At 35.8% G+C, this 23,600-nt stretch overlaps 3 protein-coding genes across 17 annotated transcripts in view; 1 reads left to right on the top strand and 2 right to left on the bottom strand.

The window, feature by feature from the left end:
* LOC120899765 (protein kinase C-binding protein NELL2-like) overlaps positions 1-14,037 on the top strand; it is a 94,347-nt gene extending 80,310 nt beyond the window's left edge. For 5 of the 11 annotated variants that reach the window (XM_040305961.1, XM_040305960.1, XM_040305959.1 and 2 more), the window contains 4 exons: positions 4,424-4,859; positions 4,935-5,186; positions 7,123-7,143; positions 9,793-14,037. In XM_040305961.1, the coding sequence (XP_040161895.1) occupies positions 4,424-4,859; positions 4,935-5,186; positions 7,123-7,143; positions 9,793-10,587 (1,504 nt within the window). In that variant the 3' untranslated portion in view covers positions 10,588-14,037. Of the gene's footprint in view, positions 1-4,423; positions 4,860-4,934; positions 5,187-7,122; positions 7,173-8,690; positions 8,815-9,792 lie in introns of those variants that run through there. The other 6 variants (XM_040305967.1, XM_040305968.1, XM_040305962.1 and 3 more) reach the window with 4 other exon arrangements.
* Positions 14,038-17,339: 3,302 nt separating this feature from the next.
* Positions 17,340-20,227, bottom strand: LOC120902066 (probable tubulin polyglutamylase TTLL1). 3 transcript variants are annotated; one of them, XM_040310546.1, is made up of 5 exons: positions 19,521-20,227; positions 18,471-19,043; positions 18,183-18,384; positions 17,772-18,112; positions 17,340-17,698 (listed from the first exon to the last, which is right to left on the bottom strand). In XM_040310546.1, the coding sequence occupies exons 1-5, from the start codon at positions 19,571-19,573 to the stop codon at positions 17,557-17,559; spliced, it is 1,311 nt and encodes a 436-aa protein (XP_040166480.1). In that variant the 5' UTR covers positions 19,574-20,227; the 3' UTR covers positions 17,340-17,556. The 3 variants fall into 3 exon arrangements, with proteins under 3 accessions (XP_040166480.1, XP_040166481.1, XP_040166482.1); XM_040310547.1 differs by having other exon boundaries at positions 18,471-19,032; positions 19,131-20,227; XM_040310548.1 differs by having other exon boundaries at positions 19,131-20,227.
* Positions 20,228-20,413: 186 nt separating this feature from the next.
* Positions 20,414-21,209, bottom strand: LOC120902068 (cytochrome b-c1 complex subunit 8). 3 transcript variants are annotated; one of them, XM_040310549.1, is made up of 3 exons: positions 21,075-21,209; positions 20,681-20,881; positions 20,414-20,597 (listed from the first exon to the last, which is right to left on the bottom strand). In XM_040310549.1, the coding sequence occupies exons 2-3, from the start codon at positions 20,832-20,834 to the stop codon at positions 20,503-20,505; spliced, it is 249 nt and encodes an 82-aa protein (XP_040166483.1). In that variant the 5' UTR covers positions 20,835-20,881; positions 21,075-21,209; the 3' UTR covers positions 20,414-20,502. The 3 variants fall into 3 exon arrangements, with proteins under 3 accessions (XP_040166483.1, XP_040166485.1, XP_040166484.1); XM_040310551.1 differs by having other exon boundaries at positions 21,079-21,203; XM_040310550.1 differs by having other exon boundaries at positions 21,014-21,135.
* Positions 21,210-23,600: the final 2,391 nt, after the last annotated feature.

Here is a 23,600-nt window from a genome sequence, read left to right on the forward strand (position 1 = left end):
GCATTTTGTTCGCTCTAACAATAATTTCATTTTTTTTTTGGCACAACAACCGCTGTCGGTCTAGACCTGCCTGTACCCATTAGGGAAGTGAGCTTGGCTTTCAGTGACTTATTGTTACCATAGCAGGATAGTCAGTCCTACGTACGGGGACACGGTCTATTCAGGACTTGAACCCATGACGGGGATGTTGTTACGTCGGACGAGTTGACGACTGTACCACCAGACCGGCTAATAATTTCATTATGGTGCACATAAAAGTCAAGTTTACGGCCAAGAGACTTTTTATACACTGCATCGTTGCAGTTGTGTACCGGAGATGCAGTAGTTATACGCTATTGGAAAATTAGAACGGTAAAACGACATGGACGAAGATTTATAAACAGAAATTTATATTTCGTTATTCAAGCACCGGTCAGAAAAAGATACGATGTTGCAAGACAATCACCGACACACCTCACTGGAATAAAATGTTAGTCTGAGATCGTGCGCATACAATAAACATTCAGATTCCTTTACTATAGTAGTAGCGTCGTTGAAAAATAGAAAAAAAAAACCGCAAGAGTCCAAGGTTACTACTCTATGACACGCCAGAACTACTCACGAATTCCCTAGATGTCATTCAAATTTGACGCGATATCGACGATTGGTGAGGTAAGATTTGAGCCACTCCACTAAAGGATTTTTCTACTAGAATTTGAGCGAGCTTCGCCATCAAAGGGGGCCTTAACATCAATTTAGGTGACATCCAACTGGGCTCCCGAAACGAATACAGAAAGGTTTTTTTAGTTTAGTTTAGTTTAGTTTAGTTTAGTTTATTAATCGATGGACTATGAAGCCCTCTCGAGTCAAAATTTGTTTACAATACATTACATTAGATAACGAACAGAACATTTATATATTGTTATTGTTGAACGCATTCCGAACACTTAAAAGTGAAGTCAGTTCCGTTATAGTCATTCCAGGCTCATAAATATCGTCAGCTGAATTTAATAGACGGCACATACAAAGAAGGGGGTTGCGAGAGCCAAATGTTGTTCGGGTTTCAGCGACTGCCAGCATTGGTCGGCGACGGAGTATTCTGCCAAGAACATAGAGGTGAATCCTTGAAAGCAGCTCGGGACAGTCGATGGTTCCGTTTAAGATTCCCGTGATAAATGCTAGTCTGGTGTGCTCAACACGTTCGGCGAGAGGCGGGATTCCAAGCAGCAAACACCTAGTTCTGTAGTCGAGACGACGCGGCCAATCACGGAGGGCGAAGCGCGTTACCTTCCGTTGGATGGACTCTAGCCGCGCAAGTGCCCGAGTAGATGCTGGCCACCAAACAATGCTAGCATATTCCAGCAGTGGTCTGATAAGTGCGCAGTACAGTGTCTTGAAACACATAGGATCACGAAGCTCGTGCGTTATGTTTATGACCAAGCCAAGTAGACGATTGCCACTAGCGACTACTTGGTCTATCTGTTCTTCGAAGGAGAGTTTAGCATCTAGGAGGACTCCTAGATCCTTTACACAGTTCACTCTTTCGAGGATCTGACCATCAAGCGTATAATTAAACAGCGCTGGAGCTATTGAACGGCTGAATGAGATTATGGCGCATTTATCGATACAGACGCTTAGTGCGTTACGCTTGCACTAGGAGACAAATTCAGTCAAAGTGGCTTGAAGTTGAAGATGGTCCTCGGGCTCACGAATTTCACGATAGATTTTAGCATCATCTGCGTAGAGTAGGCAACTATTATCCGGGAGTGCCGTGCACAAGTCGTTTATGTAGAGCAGAAACAACAGAGGCCCCAGGTTGCTGCCCTGGGGTACGCCGGAAGAGGCACCGATAGATCTAGATTGGTGGGAGCCCATTCTAACTGCGTATGAACGACCACATAAATACGATTTCATCCACTTTACCAGGGGTGGTGATAATCCAAGTCTATCAAGTTTTGCCAGAAGAATGTTGTGGGACACACTGTCAAAAGCCGCCTTAATGTCCGTGTAAATGGCATCAACCTGCATACCATCATCAATGGACTTATAACAGCCGCTAACGAATTGCATCAGATTTGTCGTAGTTGATCTCTTAGGCATGAATCCATGTTGGTTTCACAGTGATGGAAAGGTTCCTGTGCGCAGAGATTCGTTAAAAATCTTAGTTAAAACAGGAGCTACCGATACGGCACTACGCTTGAGAATTGTCGCTGGGATACCATCTGGCCCCTCGGAGTATGACGACTTTAGACGCTCGATTTTTTGGGTAACCAGGGTCTCGGTGACGATAGGTAGCGTGACATGAATTGCATCTGCCGGAGTGTTCACGAGCGTGGAAGCAACAGCCTCCGGATGTGTGATGTTAGAGATGAAGCTATCCTCGAAACGCGTGGCGAACAGTTCACAAATATCTAATGGCGAGTGTGCACAATTATCCTCCAAAAGCGGCGAGGGTACTTTCGCAAGCTTCGCTCAGTGTGGCGTATATATCGACGATAGCAGACTCTATTATAACGTCGATAAAGTGCATAAACACCATTGTAGTACAGCCGACACGGTGTGGACCGACTAGCGCGCAAATAGTCATAAGCGGCATGCAATGTGCTCTTGAGTTTAGTAAGGTCAGCATGTGCGTAATTGAGCTTTATTTCCGTAACAGTGGTAGCGTGATTCATAGACGATGCTGTGATTTCCAAATCAAATTCGAGCGGTGGGTGATAGCAGTCTATTGGCAGCAGCGGGTGCTCGCTGACGTGTATGAGCGAAGAAGTTGTTGCACTTGACCAATTTCCGTATGCAAGGTCTAATATGCGCCCCATAGAGTTAGTGTTGTTATTAAGTTGGTAAAGCGCATTCTGGTGCAGTCCATCGACGAATTGGGCGCTACGAACTGAACTAGTATGAGGTTCAAAAAACACAAAAGGGGTTTCATGATTCGATTACTGCGCGACTACTTTTAGGACTTTTAAGAATTAAAAATTTAATGCTGCGGCACAGGGTGTAAACAAAACAAATGACAACACTGAACATGTCAACGCCTACTTCCGAACAATTCTATATCTCGCTGAAAGAGTCTATTATATGTCTGAACGAATCTACAACTCGCTGAACATGTCTATAAAATCCTCGAAAACTCTGTATTTTAATGTTATCTATAGTCTTCGTGTAATCAGGTTTACATATTTTGCATATTGTTTGGCAGTCTTTATTAAAACTCGAGACTTTCCAAATTTCAGTATTGATCGATATGGTCTACCTTGGTTTAGTTGCCTTGACCTTGACCAATTCGACCACTGTAACAACCTTACAATTGGTTTATTAAGTGTACTATAAGATTTGGATTTGGAGATCAGATTTGGAAAGCCTAACAAAAAAAACTTAATTTTACTCATTTGTACTTTTGTATTTGTAAAGAAAATTTTGCATTTCATTTGTTTGCTCAATCATGAGAGGTAAAAGACACTGCACAAAGTTTGTGTGATTTTCTGTTTCTCAGATACATAAACATGCCAGAAATCCAAGTATTGGACAATGATTATTCTATATTTGCGTATTTGTAGACTCGTCGTCCTTGAAATCCAGTCCATCGACGAAGCTCTTTAAAAAATCAAACGTCCTAGGAGCTTATTCAAGCTTTTTTATCATGAGAGATTTTACTGCTAACATGGAACAGTACTAAAGTATGTTAAGTTTGTCTAGGCCTTTACAATTTTGCTCCAAACACTGTAATAACTTTTTATTGCTATAAAGTTGTCAAAACATTGGACCCAATTACTTGTAAAAATGTACTAATTTAAGTAATATTTAGTTTTCCGTTTGTTCTAACTTGTACAGGCGATTCCCGAGAAAATTTTCGTATAATTTTGCTTGACGTGATATGTTATGGCCAATACATCAATTATTTTACCGCATTGAATATTTCACCATAGCAAAAGCGCATTGAATATTTCATCATAGCAATGGAGAAAATGAGAGAGATATTAAGTTTGAAGATGTAGTTTATATCAGCCACTCTCTTGTTGTCAAGCGCATTTCTGTGCAATTGCTAAATTTCCCCACGGTGTTACTGATGAAGCCTGATGCTCCTTGGCGCGTTAGAATATTTATTTTACCAGATGCAAGGCCCATAAATTACTACAGGTTTCCAGGGTCCACAGGGTCCTGTTTACTTTGACAAATTTTCATATGACAGCTAAGGAGTCCAAAGTTACTTAGCAACTCATACAAAGTCCTTAGCAACCCTACCTCCCTATCTGCCAATCTCCATAGAAATCTCCATCCATCATGGCTATCAAAATTACAGCTAAGCACCCACCTGTAGTCTATCTAGACACCTTAACCAGATGGAATAAGCACTTTAATCGAAATTGCTTTTGACGTAAACCTGTACCTTTGTATGATTTATATTGAAATCTATTTGACTGAATTTACTAATTACATATAGGTACTTCTGCAAATGCAAGGCTGGATTCGAAACCAAAGGCAAGGATTGTGTAGATATAGATGAGTGTTACCTCAATACGCACAGCTGTCACCCAACGGCCCAGTGCGTAAACACACCAGGGCACTTCACATGTGAATGTCCGATCGACGACGATTCGGATTGCAGATTAAGCTGTATGTTCGAAGATCGTGAACTGAAAGATGGCGACAAGGTATCCCCCAGCAATGCGCCATGCAAAATATGTACCTGTACGAAAGGTGTTATAAGCTGTGTGGAACCTCCATGCAACTGTTCAACATGGCGTCCAGGGGTCGTGAGTGAACTATGTTGTCCGCAATGCGATCCGAAACAATCTTGCCAACACCAGGAGCTCAAACATGTCACGTTCCGCAGTGGCGAACAGTGGATATATCAATGTCAAACGTGTGAATGTTTGGTAGGTACAATGTCATGGCAACCGAAAACAATAATTGATTACAATATATATATATATTTTTCTTGAACAATTTAGTACGGCGAATTTGACTGCTGGAATCTTGAATGTCCTCCACTAATATGTGATAATCCTATGCCGGCCGGACCGGCAGATTGTTGTCCCCGATGTCCTAACGATAGGTGTGGTTTTGAGAACCTTACCAAACTATTAACCAGTAGTAGCAGTGAAGGCGTCGGTATCGGAACAACATGTTTATACGAAAACCACGTATACCCACCTGGACCATTTAAATATCCGTCCAGAGATTGCACAACCTGTTCCTGTAAGGTAAGTGTCGACTTCTCGCCGTAATATGTTTTAGATTCGCAGTACCGGCAAGAGCCACATATATTAATACTTCCCATTATTTTGTGTAGTTTAAGATTGATAAAAAAACTAAATAGTTCAAGTTTAGATGTTAATATTTGCGAAAACAATCAATACAGACACCGTTAGGACTAAAACTACATTTTACTGTATTTGCTGTGGAGTCAACATTCTCAAATACATGTTGTGTTTAATATTAGTATTGCTTGACCCTGTACAAGGACAGGTTTTTTTTTGCTAATTAAGATGATACTAATCCATTAGCAAAGCAGAACAAATTAAAAATACTGAATTTGCAGTTGCAAGGCCACGATCCCAGGTTGATCTAACATAATCCAAATCAACAAACAACATTATAGCATCATAGTTATAAAATATATTTGTGACCCTATTTCGAAGGTTAATATTATATAATTAACTCATACATGCATCTTATTCAACTAAAATCATTCTTAATCATCCATATTCCATACTTTGCATGAGGATGAATTACTTGTAATAGCATTCTATTTTGTGTATTGCCTGTAAATCTAATAAACGCTGTTTCCTGTTGCGCGATCTTTCCAGTATGTACATTGCAATAGTTTCATCTATAAACTGCTTCAAATTGTTCTTTTTTTGCTTTCGATTATTTGGCGTAATAATCAAGCTACGTCGTAACGGGTCTAAAACCTTATGATAAGTTTCTCCGCTGTTAGTATAATAAAATGTTCTTCGTAGTTAACCATGTTTTAGATGGTACAGTTTAAACTAGATTCCTAATTTAAAATACTAAATTTGTACTCTAAAAATTCGGTGAAGGATAAAGTTAGTTTTTTTTTGCTCCTTTAAAAAAATGCATTGAATAAATGCAGCTTTAATGGTGGCTCTCTTCCCTTCGTATAATTCATAGAACATTCACAAATTGTTGTACTTGGATTATTGATTTGGCTCTATTCGTGGAAGTGAAAGATTATTTTTGTAGAATTAGACTCTTTTGGCCATAAAGTTTGCCGAGCATTAATCTAGGAACATGCACGCGTATTTATATACAGCAATTATCCGCTGTACGCAAAAACTCGAGATACGCTATTGTGCTCGGTCCCGTACGATGGCGTATATCGGATAATGACTGTATTGTGGTTGACGTGCAGTTGTGAGTATTCAAGTATCTTTTTCAAATTTAAGAAACAGCCGTAAGGACATATTTATGACCGATGAACATTGACGCATAGCAAAGGTTGTGAGATTACTGCATACCATTCGCAACAGTTACATTGAGATGTGATTTGTCAACGTTTCTCAACAAAACAATGATCCCAGCCATTGTAGATATAGTTTAGACTTATTTTCATCGTAAAAAGTTTTGTTACATTGTAAAGTTTGCCCGCTTTAACGGATCCACGAAATGGCCACCAAATTAGGAATGCTAATCTAATTTATAATGCACGTTTTAAATGCAATTTAACGATGAACAATATGGTATGTGAAACGAAACGACTGGTTTATATGTACGTAGTATACCTACATGCATTTTTTAATTTTGAAGCAATCTACGTATTAGTAAATTAAACACGTGTTTCATCGTGCGATTGCATCTGGTTCTTTGAGAAATTGTATGTATTACATTAATATAATGTATTGCAGCAATACGAAACTTCATCATATAATAATACTACTTCAAGCTCCACTCAACATCAATCTCCACTCTATTTATTGGTGTTGAATAATGATGATATATTGTTATTTTGATAAATTGTTTACGGGTAAATTAAGTAGTTCTGTATATTCATCGCTAGCTAGAACTTATTTCTGTATATTTCATACCGATCTTGTATTTCTAATATCATAACAATTATAATAAAATACATGACTAAACTAATTTAACCCTGTAACCTGCGAACAAATTACATTCCAGGTCCCCTACTGTGCCCTACTGGTGAGCAATTCCGCGTGTTGTGTGCATCGGTAAAAAAATCACTCTTTAATACACTAACATTCGAGTTAATTGTATGATTTCGGTTGTTTCTTTTGTTGTTGATATTTGTTTATTATGTGATTTTGTTTTAAAGCTGTACTTTTCTTTACTATAACTTTTTGGTTCTTCATACTATTATGGTTATGCTGTCGTTTGCCAACATTTATAGTTTGGCTATATTTTGTATAATTTTTTAATAATGATTTTAAGCATCCTGCAGTAATGTGCAGTAACCATGTTCCACTAGAGCAGATATCATCTGAATTAACCAAATATACGATAACACTAACTTTGATAAATCAAAGCAATAGCTTGCAAGCCCTACAAAAACAAAGCCCAAATTTTGTAAAGACAGGATGCAAACTAAAATTTCCACTGCATTTATTGTTGTTCACTCAATTATCTCCTAAACATAAAATACATCAATAGAAACTATGTGTTTGACATCAAAAGTCATGTAAGAGTTTGCAAGTTATATCTTTTCAGTCACAAATCAAACAAATATTTACATAATGCCGAACATGCAGTAGAACATTACCTGCACTTCATTAACCCTCTGCAATAATCTGCAAATATGCTCATGTATGGATTAATGTACGCAATCGTAAGAACATATGCCAATGTATAGATTCTTAATTTACGTCACTCCGTTTTTACGATATATTGTTCTCATTTTTGACACATTCGATCTAAATAATCAATTTCATCGAAATGTCGTTACAAAACAAACTTTATTTTGCATTCAATATAAAAATTTACATTAACGTGTACTTTGTGAATGAGCACAACTTTCATATTTATCTAAAATGTTTCATTTTTGTTTCAGTCATTAACTTGAATGAGTTGATATTCTACAGTTCAGAAAAATATTTTGCTTTATGCATATGATTTTATTAAGTTCAGTTAAACAAAAACATCCTACACTAATCACGTAATACGATAGCGTGAGTGTGAAAGCACATTTAGATCTTTCCAAAGCATCCTTAATATAATTGTGGTGGTTTTTTTTATAGTTATGGACTCTTTAACATTAACATTTTAAAATCACTGTAGGTATTTTGTTTTATATGATATATTATTTTTATGACATTTCCTGTTTTTAAATCACCTGTGGTTGAAGGCTTAAAAAGAGTCTGATGATTAAAAAGAGGCCGTTTTTAAAAAGAGGCTTGAGGCCAGTCATAATAAAAATCATGATAAATAAAACATAAATAGAAGTCATAATAAATTTGTGCTGCAATCCTTTCAGTTGTTTATTTCATAATTTTATCATATTTTTTATTGAAGTAGAACGGCTTTGCTGTATTGCTTAACATTTTATAATTTTATAATTTTTATATTAATATTCAATAAGTACATCTCTCGAAAATACCATATGTGTGCCAGCTTGCATTTTTTACAATCTTCGTTCGCTTGTTGAATTATGTTCATCCATTTATTTTAAATTTATGGATGAATTTATAAAAAAAATTATTATTTTCCATTTATCTTTCTTTTCTTCGTTTCAGTATTACCTAATGCACCTTTCGTATCATATGTTTGTAGTTTAAACCCGATAGACGCAGAATATTATTAGAATGTGTATAATATACTTTATATAAAATGCATGGTTTCAGTATAACTGCACGGCTAGTATGTTCACTCCATTCGATACAATGAAATGTAAAGCTTTATAGCAATCAGACTATAACTGTATAGAACATAACAAAAACAAATACAGAATAGAAATATTCAAGAACTAAAATTCGTACACAAAATATTTTAACGAAAAAATGGTATAGTAAGAGTCAATGCTCTTCCTACGTAAGCTAAATTATACTCAACCTTTCCATCTACGTAAAATCCACTTATTGGCTAATAGCAATGACACAAAAACATCAAGCGATTGTTATCTAAGATATGTTGCGTAGTTATGTATTGAAAAAAAGTTCTTAAATATTCCATAAACCAATATAGCATCAATAAGTTTTGTAGAATAATTGCTTGTTACGAGTGTAATCGTAAAAATGGCATTCACTATGTTAATTCTGTTTTAATTTGTTATCTTATTCTTTCCTTTTCCAAATGCTACATCACCGTGTGTTTCACCTTTCTGGGGGTTTTCAACACAATCAACACATGCACAAAAATCGTCGACCAAAAAACTTTCAACATAATCACTAAAACTGCTTGCTGCACAACACAACACAAAAATTCAATGCAAAACAACGATCTGGATAAAATTACAATACCAATTATGGACCACACCGTTAACTTCTTTGTTGTACAACGGAAACCCTACTCTAATCTTAATTTGGTATTTTTGCACTAATTTGTATATCTGATTCCAAACAACTTGATTATTAATCAACACCCGCACCCGATCGTCATTCCAACTCAACCGATGCACACTTTTCAAACCAACAAAATTATTCGCGTCATGCGCTATATGCACTTATTAAACTAAACATTGTTTTGCATTTCAACAAATCTAACCAAATCTCAACTCAATCATCAATCCTTCGTTTTTGAACACGTGTTGAAATACGGCAAACTTTTCATCGGAATACCGCTGACATCGACAACACCGTGTGCCATATTTTCGAAAATCAACTTGCTATCACAACCCAGAACGGGAAAATCACCTGCCGTTACGACGATAATTGCAGTATTGCTGACAATCGTGGTGCACTGCGAATGGTGGAAGAGCATCATGCGAACAATAGGCTCAACTCTAGCACTTATACTCGTAAATCATCGCAAGCAACGACTCCAAAGATGTTGGTGCCCCACCACCACCACCCACAACAACAACAAAGCTATCGTTTTCCTCACAGGACACCGACGACCAACAGTTTATCGAAAGAAAATATTATCCGATTTGACCGAAGCAGCAAAACAAAACCAACAAACGGAACCATTACATGGGAGGCGTCATTTAGTGTGGCAGAATATGGAAGCAGCACAATTAGTAGTACGCAGCACCGAGGATCACAACAAACGGCCGTTGATGAAAAATTTGTTATTGCCTCGCCCACACACTCTGCAAGTAAAGTAGCGCAAGACGCAATTGTACATGCCGGTATGGCTGTACCTACAATTTCATCCGAATCAGAAACTTCGTTTGAGTATGGTACTGAAGCAGAACCCAGTAAAGACATCTCCCTACCGGCAACAACGTATACACAAAATATACCACGCAATAGTAACTCAGAAGAACATAACAATTATACAAAGCACGTCTCATCTGCTACAAAACAACGAACAGGCATTACATCTTCAGCAACGACACAGGGCCAGCGAACAAAAATACATAATAAACAACCTTTTTTGCAAAAGTTACCGTTAATCGATTCGATTAGCGGTTTCGACACTGATGTAGCAACAAGAAGCCGCCGTAACACGAAGCGTAGTGAACGAGGATGAAGTTATGAAGTTCGCAAAACAGCCCTTTAATTCGAACGCAAACCAAATCTATTCCAAAATTACTTTACGATCTTACCGAAAATTTTCGACACAACGAATTTATCATAATTTATGTCGTTGGAGCTACTTCGAGAAACTTATGTATATGATATCATACGCACATAATTGAAAACTGTATCGCATTTAATTTAACATTGATGAATGCTACGATAAATTATGATATTTTTGGGTTTTCACAAGCAAAGTTTCATAGTCTAAAAAACGGAATAACATAAAGTACAGTACCCAAAGTATTAATCATTAGTTAACACTCTTAGATTGTTTCGGCCAAACAAATCAATCGCTGTTTAATTTTACTATCAATTTTATGGAGAAAAATAATAGCAGTACAGCTTAGCCGTCTTAAAAAAAGAAGTCAGGTCAAAGAAAAAAAAATGTCTTCAATTCAAAATTGAAAATTCGATTGATTATTGAACCACCTTCAATAACATATTTCAACGCTTTCAACATTAACAATAGTTGTATGTTATATATAGTATGAATATCACTTTAAATACTATATATATAATATATATAACACATGTAAATCGACACTGAATCCCCATTATGTCTATTAAAGCAGTTCATCAAGTACAATTTCAAAATAGAATCAAAAACACATGCCTGTTGTAATATTGATATCAATCAGGTTTTGATATTTTAAAGATCAAATGCTTGTACCGACCGACATATATTCTAAGAAAGATTCCTCCCCAACTCCGCCTTCAGTCATATAAAAAAATAATAAACAAACGCAATTAAACAAACGAAGAAGCAGAAAACCAGTTTTAAAGCCACAGGACAAAGTATGCTAACATGTTTTGAATTTTTAAAATTAATTTTAAAAAAATCAGTCTCTCAAACTGACATGAGCAACATAATCGTTGAAGTTGGTCTGGATCAAGGTGAAAACTTTAAGCAACTTCAAAGTGGATATGATACACTGTTACGAGTGCTAGACAAATTTCTGTGTTTCAACATACGTTTCATATAAGTTCGTTGTAAGCTATAGAAAGCAGAAGATGTATAAACAAGAAAACTATTCTAGCAAACATTTCAATGAGTTGCGGATTACATTACTATTACTATGTGTTCGTTAGTTTGATTAGTAGGCATCTGTACTATCTTTCCACACAGTAGTTGAAGTATTTTTGCACCATTTGAATAAAAATAAATATAAAAAAGGAACAGTTCCAGTAGGTAGTTTAACAAATTGTGGCACATCAGTCACGGTTTTCAACAAATTGCTTGGTTCTAGTCATGGACGAAAGGGAACTGTAAGGATAATTATTTATTAGAGCTACATATTCTGATTTTGTTTGTTATTCAGTTATTAATCTATGTTTGAACGATTGGAGACAACATGTTTGCTATCGATGGAATTTACAAGCCAACCTTATCCACACAAGTATTCTGAATAGACGATTTTAGGCAGTACTAATATTTATAATTTTCAATAATGACCCCTTTTCTATTATAAATTATAAAGCTTAAATGTCAGCCTATCAGTGGATCATTATTCATCATTCAGGTTGTATTTTCCGTACCTATTTGCTAACTGCCAAGATTGGCCATTTTGGATTTCGCCAAACGTGAACCAAAAAAGATACATTTCAAAATCGTTTTATTTCGTTTTTTCTATTTTTAAATGAATTACAATACTATTAATACATTTTCAAATATCGATTCAAAAAAATTTTAACCTTCTTGGACAAAATATTTATGCAGTAGCCAAAAAACATACATCAGCTACATACATCGAACATGCAACAAAACAAATCGGCGTATTTTTACTCTTTAATCTTAATCAAATAGTCTAGGCCAGCGATGTCAAACTCATTTGAGCCTGCGGGTCAAAATGCCACTGAAAATAGTAGCACGGGTGGCAGCCTAGTTTTACATGACATATGATATGATATGATATGATGATATGATACAAAATCAGTTGATTAACCGCTCTTTTCATTTTGAGCTGATAGTTACGTTACTTAAGTTTAGCTGTAGCAGATTACTTTCAATTGGTCATAGGCCTCTGATATTTCCAACATTTGCATCATAGTTTTATGGCAACTAACAAGTACGCAAAAATAATGTGCAAAAACTGGCTATGACTAACGCGTAAGTTCCAATACAAAGCAGTAAATTTTTTAATGAAAGGTTGATATTGGTGTCATTTTGATTATCAATATTTTTGAGCTGAAATTAAAGTAGCGAATTCTTACTTTTGATGATGTCTAAAGTCCATAAATTACAACAGGTCGTTTAGTCCCGTTCAGATCTTTACAGAGGAGTGGAAGATGTCATACAAGTCCTTACTACCCGTTATTCCCTTCCTGCCAATCTCCATAGCAATCTTCATTCATTATAGCGACCAAAATCAGAGTCATAAGCTCACCTGTAGTTTATCTAATCACATTGGTCTTGATAGCCTGATGAAAGCCTGATAGAGATCGTTTGTAACATTCTATCAAAAGTAACACGTGTTTGTGCCGACGTCTTATTCCTTATGATTTCAAACGTTATGCAGAAATATAATATAATGCACTACGCTTTAGTATGACCAATTTAGTTTCAATGTTCTAAGAAAGGTTCAACCTTTTCCAAAACAATATACCAAAAAAGTGTCAAAATTCCTTAAGTTTTTAATTCCTATTGGCTGAGTGATTTTGTTAATTTGTACAAGTCTTTTTCTAATAAAAATTGCTTAATTGGTCGCCAAGTGCCTTGATTGATGGCTTAACAATAAAAAAATAATATTCCTAAACGACATACATATGAGTAAGACATTCAGGATTTTATATGAGCTTGAAACTAAACCGTGAGTTGTTTCTTTTAAGAATTGTTTATCAAATATTTGTTTGGCTAACAAATTTAATCTTACGGAAAGGGTATAACATAATTTTCATTTTTTTTACTAAAATTGTGCCTAATTGAAAGCTCAGTTTCATTAAAATAACCATGTTTGATTTGATGATGATGCATGATCTAAAAATTCATAGAGAAACCTGCTAAGTTGAAAATCCTTTCATATTTCAAGAGTTCGAAATTGACTGACATATACTATAAAAGCAGAAATACTTCTACAAATAAAATTTGGCTCAAGCGGTCGCGGGCAAAACCAAAAGAACTCGCGGGCCATCAGTTTGACATCTCTGGTCTAGGCTAAAAACGTAAGGCGTGTTGCGTGTGGTTTTTATGAAGTGTTGACTTGATTTAAGCCGTCAACTCCATATAACAAAACACTGGATACTGAAGCCTCCCATTGTAAACCGAACCATGTTGTAACCACGCGGTCCTAATATTATATTATTGGGTTATCGATACCACACAAAATAGTCAGCATGGCTAGTTTGTAAGTTTTACTAATTTTATTTCCTATTATTGAAGAAAACATAACATTTACGAAAACAAATATTTTAATTTTGTACGAATGAGCCTTAGAGAAGATGACAGAACGATGTATTTAGCGACGTCTTGGAATAAAATTTGCCGAAAAGACAATGTTGATGATAACGTGCAAACGTGCAAATTAATCGGTTCCAATATGCAATATGCAAGAGGTAACTGTAATATAAAAAGCAGCAAACCTCCGATTGAATTAGGCGGATTTCACATGAAAAATCGTTTGGAAGAATAAGACAACTAAGAACTCGATTAAGATGAGTTTTACGATAAAAATTTAACGGACTAAGCTAACAGCAGCATTGAATGACAAACAATGACCAATAGTTGCATCATCTGGTTTTTGTTTGACAATAATGTTTTGTAGTAATATGCATATTTCAACGAATGCGATGTTATACTATATTCCGTTCAAGTCATCAAAATTTCATATGAATTATCGTGCTACTTTATAAAAATGTTTGCATAATCCCATTTTTTATAGTTTGAATTGAAATAGGAACGTCGCAAACATTCAAGTATTGTAATGTGTTATGCTTACGAGAGTAAGATCATATTTTATACATAGTACCATATGTTTTTATTACGATGAAGCTGCATCAAGTACTTGAGCGCCAGAAGAATCGTCAGTGAAAAAATAGCTAAATGAAAAAAAATGTAATTAATAGGATTAATAGTTCTGCAAATTAACTACATCAAGCATAACAATTTTAAACTAAATCTCTAAAAGACTAAAGACGCCGCTATATACAAATAACAGTGGCGGATCAAGGGTATCGGGGGCCCTAGGCGGTAAGACGTGTTGAGACCCCCTGTAAATGATGTTCTAGGGGGGGGGTTTCTTGCACTGCTTGCTGTAGGGATATTTAACAGTAAACTTGAAAAAATTGCTGGGGGGGAGTGCAAATGATTCGCCAGCCTCGGGGCCCCAACGTCTATCTTTCCGGGGGCCCTTGTCGCTAGTACTCTGTCCCTAAATCGGCGGGGCCCCAAGCGACAAATAAAGTGTAGTATGTTGCATGTTTCCTCGTAAGATAGCGATCCAAAAAGCGAAATGAACAACATAAATTTGATATACTTTTTCATCATGTTTCTGGTTATTTAAGATTTTTATATTGCATGTTCGCATTTCAATGTTGTTAATTTTTGCTGTATATAGAACTATTAAAATTATCTTTATTTGGCATCACCTATAATCTAAATTTTGAGCGACATTAAAATCCTAATGAACCAATTGAATGTGCAGAGATTGATAAATATGACAAACATGATTTTTTTCACAAACGATAGTGAAAGCTAGTGAGTATCTTTAAAGTGGGGAGATATATGTATTTGTATGTCGTTATATGTAATGTATACCGATATATCAAATAGAAGGACTATATTAAGTATACATAAATAGCTTATATATTGTAACTTATTATGCTTAATCTAGCCTAAAAAAACTTTTATAAAAATTAAGAGATTCTTATGTACAGAGATAGTTAACAACAAAGAAGGCATATAAATTAAATGAATGAAAATTGAAGTAGTAGAAACTTAAACAAATTGAAAAGTAGAATGGAAAATGTAACCATAAAGAAATTCACTGCATTAGTTTAAATTTTATGAAAACACACACACACACACACACACACACACACACACACACACACACACACACACACACACACACACACACACACACACACACACACACACACACACACACACACACACACACACACACACACACACACACACACACACACACACACACACACACACACACACACACACACACACACACACACACACACACACACACACACACACACACACACACACACACACACACACACACACACACACACACACACACACACACACACACACACACACACACACACACCGTGCGAAAATACATAAGGACTTAGCAAATCTACCAAATAAACTCAATTTGCCATAATAAAATAAAAGCAACCAACCAACGATACATGTTGTCAGAACTAAACTTCGATTTAAAATGAAATCAGGTACTGGAAATAACAAAACTATTTAAAAAATAATGCAAACTCAAGCATCATAAAGGCAATAAGCTAAACACGGAATACTACCCACAAATGCAAAGAAATAAACCTCTTGTATGACTGTGTATCATAATGTGGGCACTTAGGAGCATTTCGTGTGCTGTTTATACGCGTCAGACACACACACAAACACACACGCACACACACACACACACACACCTGTAGATCCAAAAGAAAAGAAGATACAATAAATCGATTGTTTTTTTTTACCATATATTGTTTCAACCTCCAATTTCGTTTACCGTTATCCTTTACACATTACTCAGTACTACGGCATAAAGGGACCTTTTTTTTGTTAATAATAAAATCCTCTTTAACCTTGTACCATGGTCGATACATGCTATTTAAAATAATTTTTTTATTTATTTTTTGTTTTTTTTTTGTGTGTTATGATGCTGTCAAATGCTACAGCCACTATATTTGAACCAGCAGAAAAGGCACGCGCAGTAATATACGGCGATCGGTGTGGGTGTATATAAAGGTAAAACCATTATTTTCCAAATCAATGGAAGCAATGCAATCGGTGTGGCAGACTTGAAATGTGTGTGATGGATTTGTTTTTAACAATTAAGCCAACAATCAAACCGAAATATGAATATAATGTAAAAAAGGGAATGTTACTTTCTATCCTTCTTGCATGACTCTTATAATAGTAGATGTTTGTCTACGTATTATGACTGACTATATGTTGCAGATTACTAACAACCTGATTGTTTTTCACTTCCCTGACCATAAATATGTAGTTATGTTTCATTTATTGACAACCTATTAAACTACGGAACTAACTAACAGTATGAATTGCATGAAATTTGGTTTAAATTCCATGTTATGATTGTACAAAACAATTAAAACAGCAACTCCTATGAAACGAAAATCTCGCACAACTGATGTGAAAGCCAAACTGGAATACTTTAATTGGGAAAGAATATTTAAATTATCGTACGTTTGGGAAACCGCGTACCACATATTGCAAAAAAAGGATAGGAAAAAATATAGTCGCACATAAGGAAACAAAAGTCAACATACAATCGAAACTAGAAAATCAATTATATAATTACAGCGAAAGCAACAACTATTAGGAAAGACTAATGAATTAAAAATGGCTGATTGTGCTACATAATACAAAAGAACCTCGGAGATATATTAAAAATTTGTGCATGTTAAAACTAAAACACATTCGTACAACATAAAAAAAAAACATTAAACACAAAGCCCGAACGATAGAACAAATAAACGAAGGAATATATCATACGTGTTTCAATTTTAATACCATTATTTAAGACAATTCAACCGTTTGAGAATGTAGTTCGTTTTTAGTTCATGAATTTTCGTTTTCATGTTAAGGTTTTAACTATTACGGGAACTCGAATGATTTCGTCGCAATACTCCATAATCAATGGCAAATTTTCTTCGTGTTGTTAACACCAGTATTTAGACATTCATTTTATTTTTCGTACAATTATTTCCATCTATTACTGTTGGAGCGATGTTTACCATTATTACTGTTATGTATACTATCATCCTGTGCCGCTATTTCCTCGTCTATGAGAAGATCAAAGTTTCCCAACATGTCTGGGCTGGGAATTTTGCTCCAACGGACACTGAAAGCCAATGCATGAAAAACATTTTTTTTATTATAATTGATCAAGCATTTAATGAATTTGCTTTACTTACTCCGGTACTCCATCCGGTGGCAATACAATGCTGAGAATGTTGTCTATTAGCTTGTACTTGAGTATTCGATCGTTGGCTGTAGTTGAAGTCAGTGACGGTGAAGCGTTCACTTCGACAAGCCACGGTTTCAATGTATTGTCTATGATGATATCGTAACCGTAGCATTCGAAGCAGTGCCTATCACTGGCCATAACACTTGATACTGCCTTTAAGGAGTGTACTATGAGCCAAGTGATGGACCCAAATAACTTATCCGTTACTTCCTTACCACGCGTACCCTCAAGATAGAGACGCAAGTTTTGTACACTCCACTTGCCTCCATGATGGTTGTTATATTCACCCTTGAATAATTTATTAAAATTAATCATGTTTGTTAAACTCCATAATAAATAGTGATTCATTAACACTTACACCATGTTTCTGCACACTGACGTTAGTCAAGTGTACATACATGTTGTCCAACTCCGTAACACTTGTGTCGTATTTCACCGTACAAAAGCGGCAGAATCCCAAACGAAACAAGTATGCTTTCAGCGGACGAAATGATGTCACAAGAACGTACAATCGAAGATCAAATTTTTTACCACCAATTAACAGCGGGTTCTCGATGTACCTAGTGTAAAAATAGAGTATAGTAAACAATCATTATTAAATTAGGATTCTTTTAATTCCGCTTTCTTTTTGCCTTCTTTTAACTACCTTGAAATAACGTAGCTCTCTTTGCCGATTTGAGGATGAAATGACGTTTTTGCTTCTCTCGACCAGCGTTTCAATTTGGACAATTTATTGATTAAGAAAATACCAGCACCTTGTGACTTACCGCATGGTTTCATAATCCATGTACTTTGAGGATTTTTTCTGTACTCTTCCACAAACATGTTATAGTCTGCTGGCAGGACAAACGTGATCGGTATGAAATCTAAATACAAATATTTTGAGCCACCGGGAATGTTTGCTTCAGTTTTTTCTGCCAACGGATTCCCATCTCGTTCAAGGTCCTTCCGATAGCGTTTTATATTCTTCACCAGTAAATCTTTCCTTGATAACTCGTAATGGTTCGGAAAATGATTTATGAGCTGATTATCGTGCATACGGTATCCACTGTCAACGCTGAATATATTGCGACAGGTGCCAGTTCCAGCCCAGTAGAAATTCCAATCGTCATCCGCCGTAACTTGTACCCAGCCGCGCTTTTCAAAATTGCTTATCAGAACCGATTTATCGAGATCGGTGCAGAAACAGATTTTCATCCGATCGTGACCTGTGGCAAGCCTAGCATATGTTAGCAGTCGTGATCCATCGAAATTGAGAAGAGAATAAAAATGATGAACAAAACGTTAAGTAACAAATCACACAAACCTCGTCTCATTTTTCGCTGATATTTGTTTCCTTCCATCTACTCTTCATTACAACTGATACTGTACTGTGGGTGATAGGTGTTATACCCTACTAGATAGTAAAAAGGAGAATGATATTTTTGGCAAGAATACTTGCACAAAAGTGGTTCATATCGAATCAATACTAAACTGCCCTTATTATGAATATAGTTGTGTCCCTTTCACCCTATTGATTTATGTATGTACGTTAACCCACATCGATCACTCGTCAGGCCTACTTAACAAACACATTGCAAAAAGCAATAGAAAAAAACTGACTGCCAGTTATTTTACACACGCCATGACATCAAATCACCCAACACTATTCTAGATACGTTCAGAAACCAAGCCGTAGAACTAAGTTTTGGCTTACCTGCCATACATCGTAGCGAGGTTCGTTGACACTCTTTTCGGTTCCATCGACATCTCACTTATACTTCATTACTTACGCTTTCATAAAAAAAATACGTTTCGATTTATTTCTACCTTCACGAAATCCAAAAATCTTAAAGATCAGCAAGCTTCTTTTAAAAATTAATAAACTAAACATTACCCTTGGCCACAATACGCACCATACGCAATAGATTTCATCGTAAAGTTATAGAACAGCAATCATTCAATTATTGTATAGTATTTTAGTACAAAACGGCAGATCTTTGTAATGTAAGTGAAATGAGAATCTAAAAAACATAAGTTATAATAACAAAATGTTGTGCTGTGCTATAAGAACAGCAGCTTGGCGTTATTTGATACGCGACCAAGTTTAACGTATCAATATCGAATAAAATCAATACGCAAGTAAATAACAGGAAGCATTTCAGTCGCCATAGTTACAACAGCAATTTGTATCTAGTCAAGTGAACTTCAACTTGGGATAACTTGAGTTCCTTCATAATAAAATTCATATTGTGCAAATTTGCAACATGTTAAATTATACAATCCTTATCAAATTAAAATCTCAAATATTTAAATCAGTGGTACTAACGCCACCACGGCAAATGGAATAGGATTTAATTATTGCGCAAATTAAACAAAAATGTAATTTACCATTTCGTGCTGTAGTCGTGACTAATATACATTATAGGATGAAATAATAGATAATTCTAACAATTAACTGCGAATTTTTCACAACTAAAACAAAGCAGTACAGCTTTTATACAGTTCCTCCTGAATAAAATAGCAAGCAAGCGTTTACTAATTTTACACGATATTATTATTACACCATTTTACTGAACTGGTTTCTCATAACGCATTTTAACAATCTGGTCACATTTGAAATATGTTTATTATGTTGCTATCATGCCTTCATGTGACATATTTTCCAAATATGCTATAGCATCACCTAGATATTTAGCTTAAGAATCGTTCTCAAACTCTGCCGGATTCTTGCGATTCATCTGGGTGTGCAAATTTTCGATATAGTTGTAAACCATGTATCCCATGACGAATGCTGAATACATAAAAAAACGAACATTAAATTGGTGTTTCACAGTGATCCTATTCATTGAACATAATTTGATACAGAACACTTACGAGGAGCCACGATGAAAACCTGGGAACGGATTCGACGGAGAGTGTTCGGGACACCTTTGCTAATGACATTCGCAAAGGCTCGTTGCTCAAAGGGTGAAATCTTGTGCGTGACAATTCCACGTACCTTAGCAAGTTCACCAAATCCGTGACCCATGTTGTTGAGTTGCCGGTCTTAAACCACCCTAAACACCAATAAGTATGCTGAAATGTAGAAAACACAAACGCGCATTATGTAACTAAGAAAAATATGATACCGCGATTTCTGCAGCAGAGTTTACAGACGAACTAAAATGTTCTTAAGTTGGAATTGAGAGCCATGTTTTGAGTGATTACCCTTTCGATTGATTTGGTAATATTGTGTAAACCTATATTTTGTGAAAAGAATTTCACGAACCTACAATCTTAATCTGCTCTAGTACGTATGGTGATGGTTGTGTCCAAGGTGGATTAAAAATATCAGGTGGTGGAATCTAGAGCATTTTGACAATTCGTCACTTGACGTAAGGTCCCCAGGATTCAAAGGTTGTTTACACTTACAGTAGAGCGTCGATTATCCGGGCAGCTCGGTTCGGTCGCGGGACCGGGCGATTGCCGGTTAATCGATTTGCACGGATAATGGTCCAAGAAATGTCAAACGCATATACAAAATATGAAATTCCCTAGTTTTATAATTAATTCACCAGGAATCGATTAATCGTTAGTATAATATTATTTTAATCAATAACTATAGGTTTAACAACTGTTCATGAAGAAAAATGAATTTCGAAAATACCACAAGACACTACAGAGCAGCAAAAGAAACTGGTTATCCACTTGACTATCGCTGCAAACTTTCGCCGTACGCATGAACAGCTGTCGGATTTATGCGCACGGTAAACAATATAAATATCCAAAATAGGGAATCTTTAGAAATGTGTTTATAACGGTTATTAGCCCAGATATTCAAAAAAATACATCAATTTCTTGTCAATGACAACTTTTAACTGTCAAAATCGAAATCGTAGTATCTGCGAATCGTCGTAACTCGAGAGGGTCGTAACTCGGGGGCGCCTGTATCTACCACCTAATCTAATATCTAATCTATAATTTATCTACCACATTTTTTCGATTGAATATACTTTAAAAATATTTTTTGAGCTTTGCTAGTTCTTATTTTACATTAAAACAACGATTGAAGTGAGTTATTTTGTAATATTCCGTGTATTTATTATATAATTCATTGTGTTTTCGACACGTTTGAGAAAAAAAAACTAACCGCGAGGGTACATGGAGCGTTTCTACATACACCGAGAATACAGCTGAGAAAATAACTGACAGTATGCTTTGACAGCGACTGACAGCATTTTCGGTGAGAGAATTCTCCTCGGCATGCAAAGAACGATGGAGCTGAGAAAAAATTGAATTGGCAGTTTATAGCGATCGATCAATTATAGTTTGCATTTTTGCCGTCTAATAATCGTAGATATATTATTAAAAAGTAAAAGAAACTTTTTTGACTCCATTTTAGCGATTAAAATGGATTTTTTCAACATCATTTGAAAAGTCTCATCTCGGCGCTTTTCAGAGCTTCTACACACACCAGCGTGAGAAACCGGTTGTTAATTCTCTCACAGCCATCTCTCAGCTGCATTCTCGGTGTATGTAGAAACGCTCTGAGGTGAAACATACAGCGAAATGAACTATTTGACAGGCGAAATATCTGACGGATTAAGCATCACAGCAATATAAACAAATAACGTGCAAAAAATCGTAACTAAATCCATTGAATAACTTCAATATCCAGTACTTCATCAATTTTAAGTCAACAGTTCACAATTTCTTCAAATTAGGGAATGTTCTCCTTAAAAAGATATTATTTTTAAGTGAATTTTGATGTCAACACCTACTTCCGAACAATTCCATATCTCGCTGAAAGAGTCTAATATATGCCTGAACGAATCTACAACTTGATGAACATGTCTATATAATCCTCGAAAACCCTGTATAATGTTATTCGTACCAAGGTGCATTAAGTAGATCAGGTGGTGGAAAAGGGTCTTTTGGGGCAAGGTGGATTCATGAGATCAGGTGGTGGTATCTAACAAGGTGTTATAAATGACAAGGTGAGGATAAGGTTGTTCAGAGCAAAATGACATTTCTCGACTTGACATTTCTCTTCCGGTGGCCACCAAGGTGAGTTAAAAATATCAGGTGGTGGATTAGGGCCTTTGGGGGGTCGCCATAGTTGAGGGACTTTACGTCATTTTAAAACCGTTAACCATTAGTTTCCGCACACAAAGCTTAGCAAATAGAACAGATTTCTTTGTTTATATGTGCATTTTTGTGTGTCTATTGATTTTAGCGAAAAAATGAGATATATTTACAAAAGATTATTTAAAAATTTTATGAACAAATTTAATAAATGTAAACAAAGTTTGAATCCTGGGGACCTTACGTCAAGTGACGAATTGTCAAAATGCACTAGAGTCCACCACCTGATATTTTTAAATCTACCTTGGGTGGCCACGGTATAAAAATCGGGGAGGGCTGTTGCGGCGTAATGAAATTTGTATGCAGAGAGTGACAGATGTCCCCCACAATGTCGCCCAGCAAAAGCAATAAAAATCAATTTTTTAAATACATTATCTATGGTATCTTGAGCATTTTGACAATTCGTCGTTTGACCTAACCCCTCAAAAAGACATAACCGTAGCAATAGACGATGCGCAATCTCAGATTGCGCATATATTTATCTGTCAAACGGATCAGTGTGATATATTAATCTGTAAAAAAATATGTATATATCTCGGACATATAATCTTGAAAATTAATGCGCAATCTTGGCGCAATCTGAAATTGTATGGAAAAGACGTTTATAGCTCAGGGTTGGCTAAGCGAAATGACATATGTTTTGATAAAACGAATATATGCGCAATCTGAG

The sequence above is a fragment of the Anopheles arabiensis genome, chromosome 3 (genome assembly GCF_016920715.1).
Source record: "Anopheles arabiensis isolate DONGOLA chromosome 3, AaraD3, whole genome shotgun sequence".
Lineage (NCBI taxonomy): Eukaryota > Metazoa > Arthropoda > Insecta > Diptera > Culicidae > Anopheles > Anopheles arabiensis.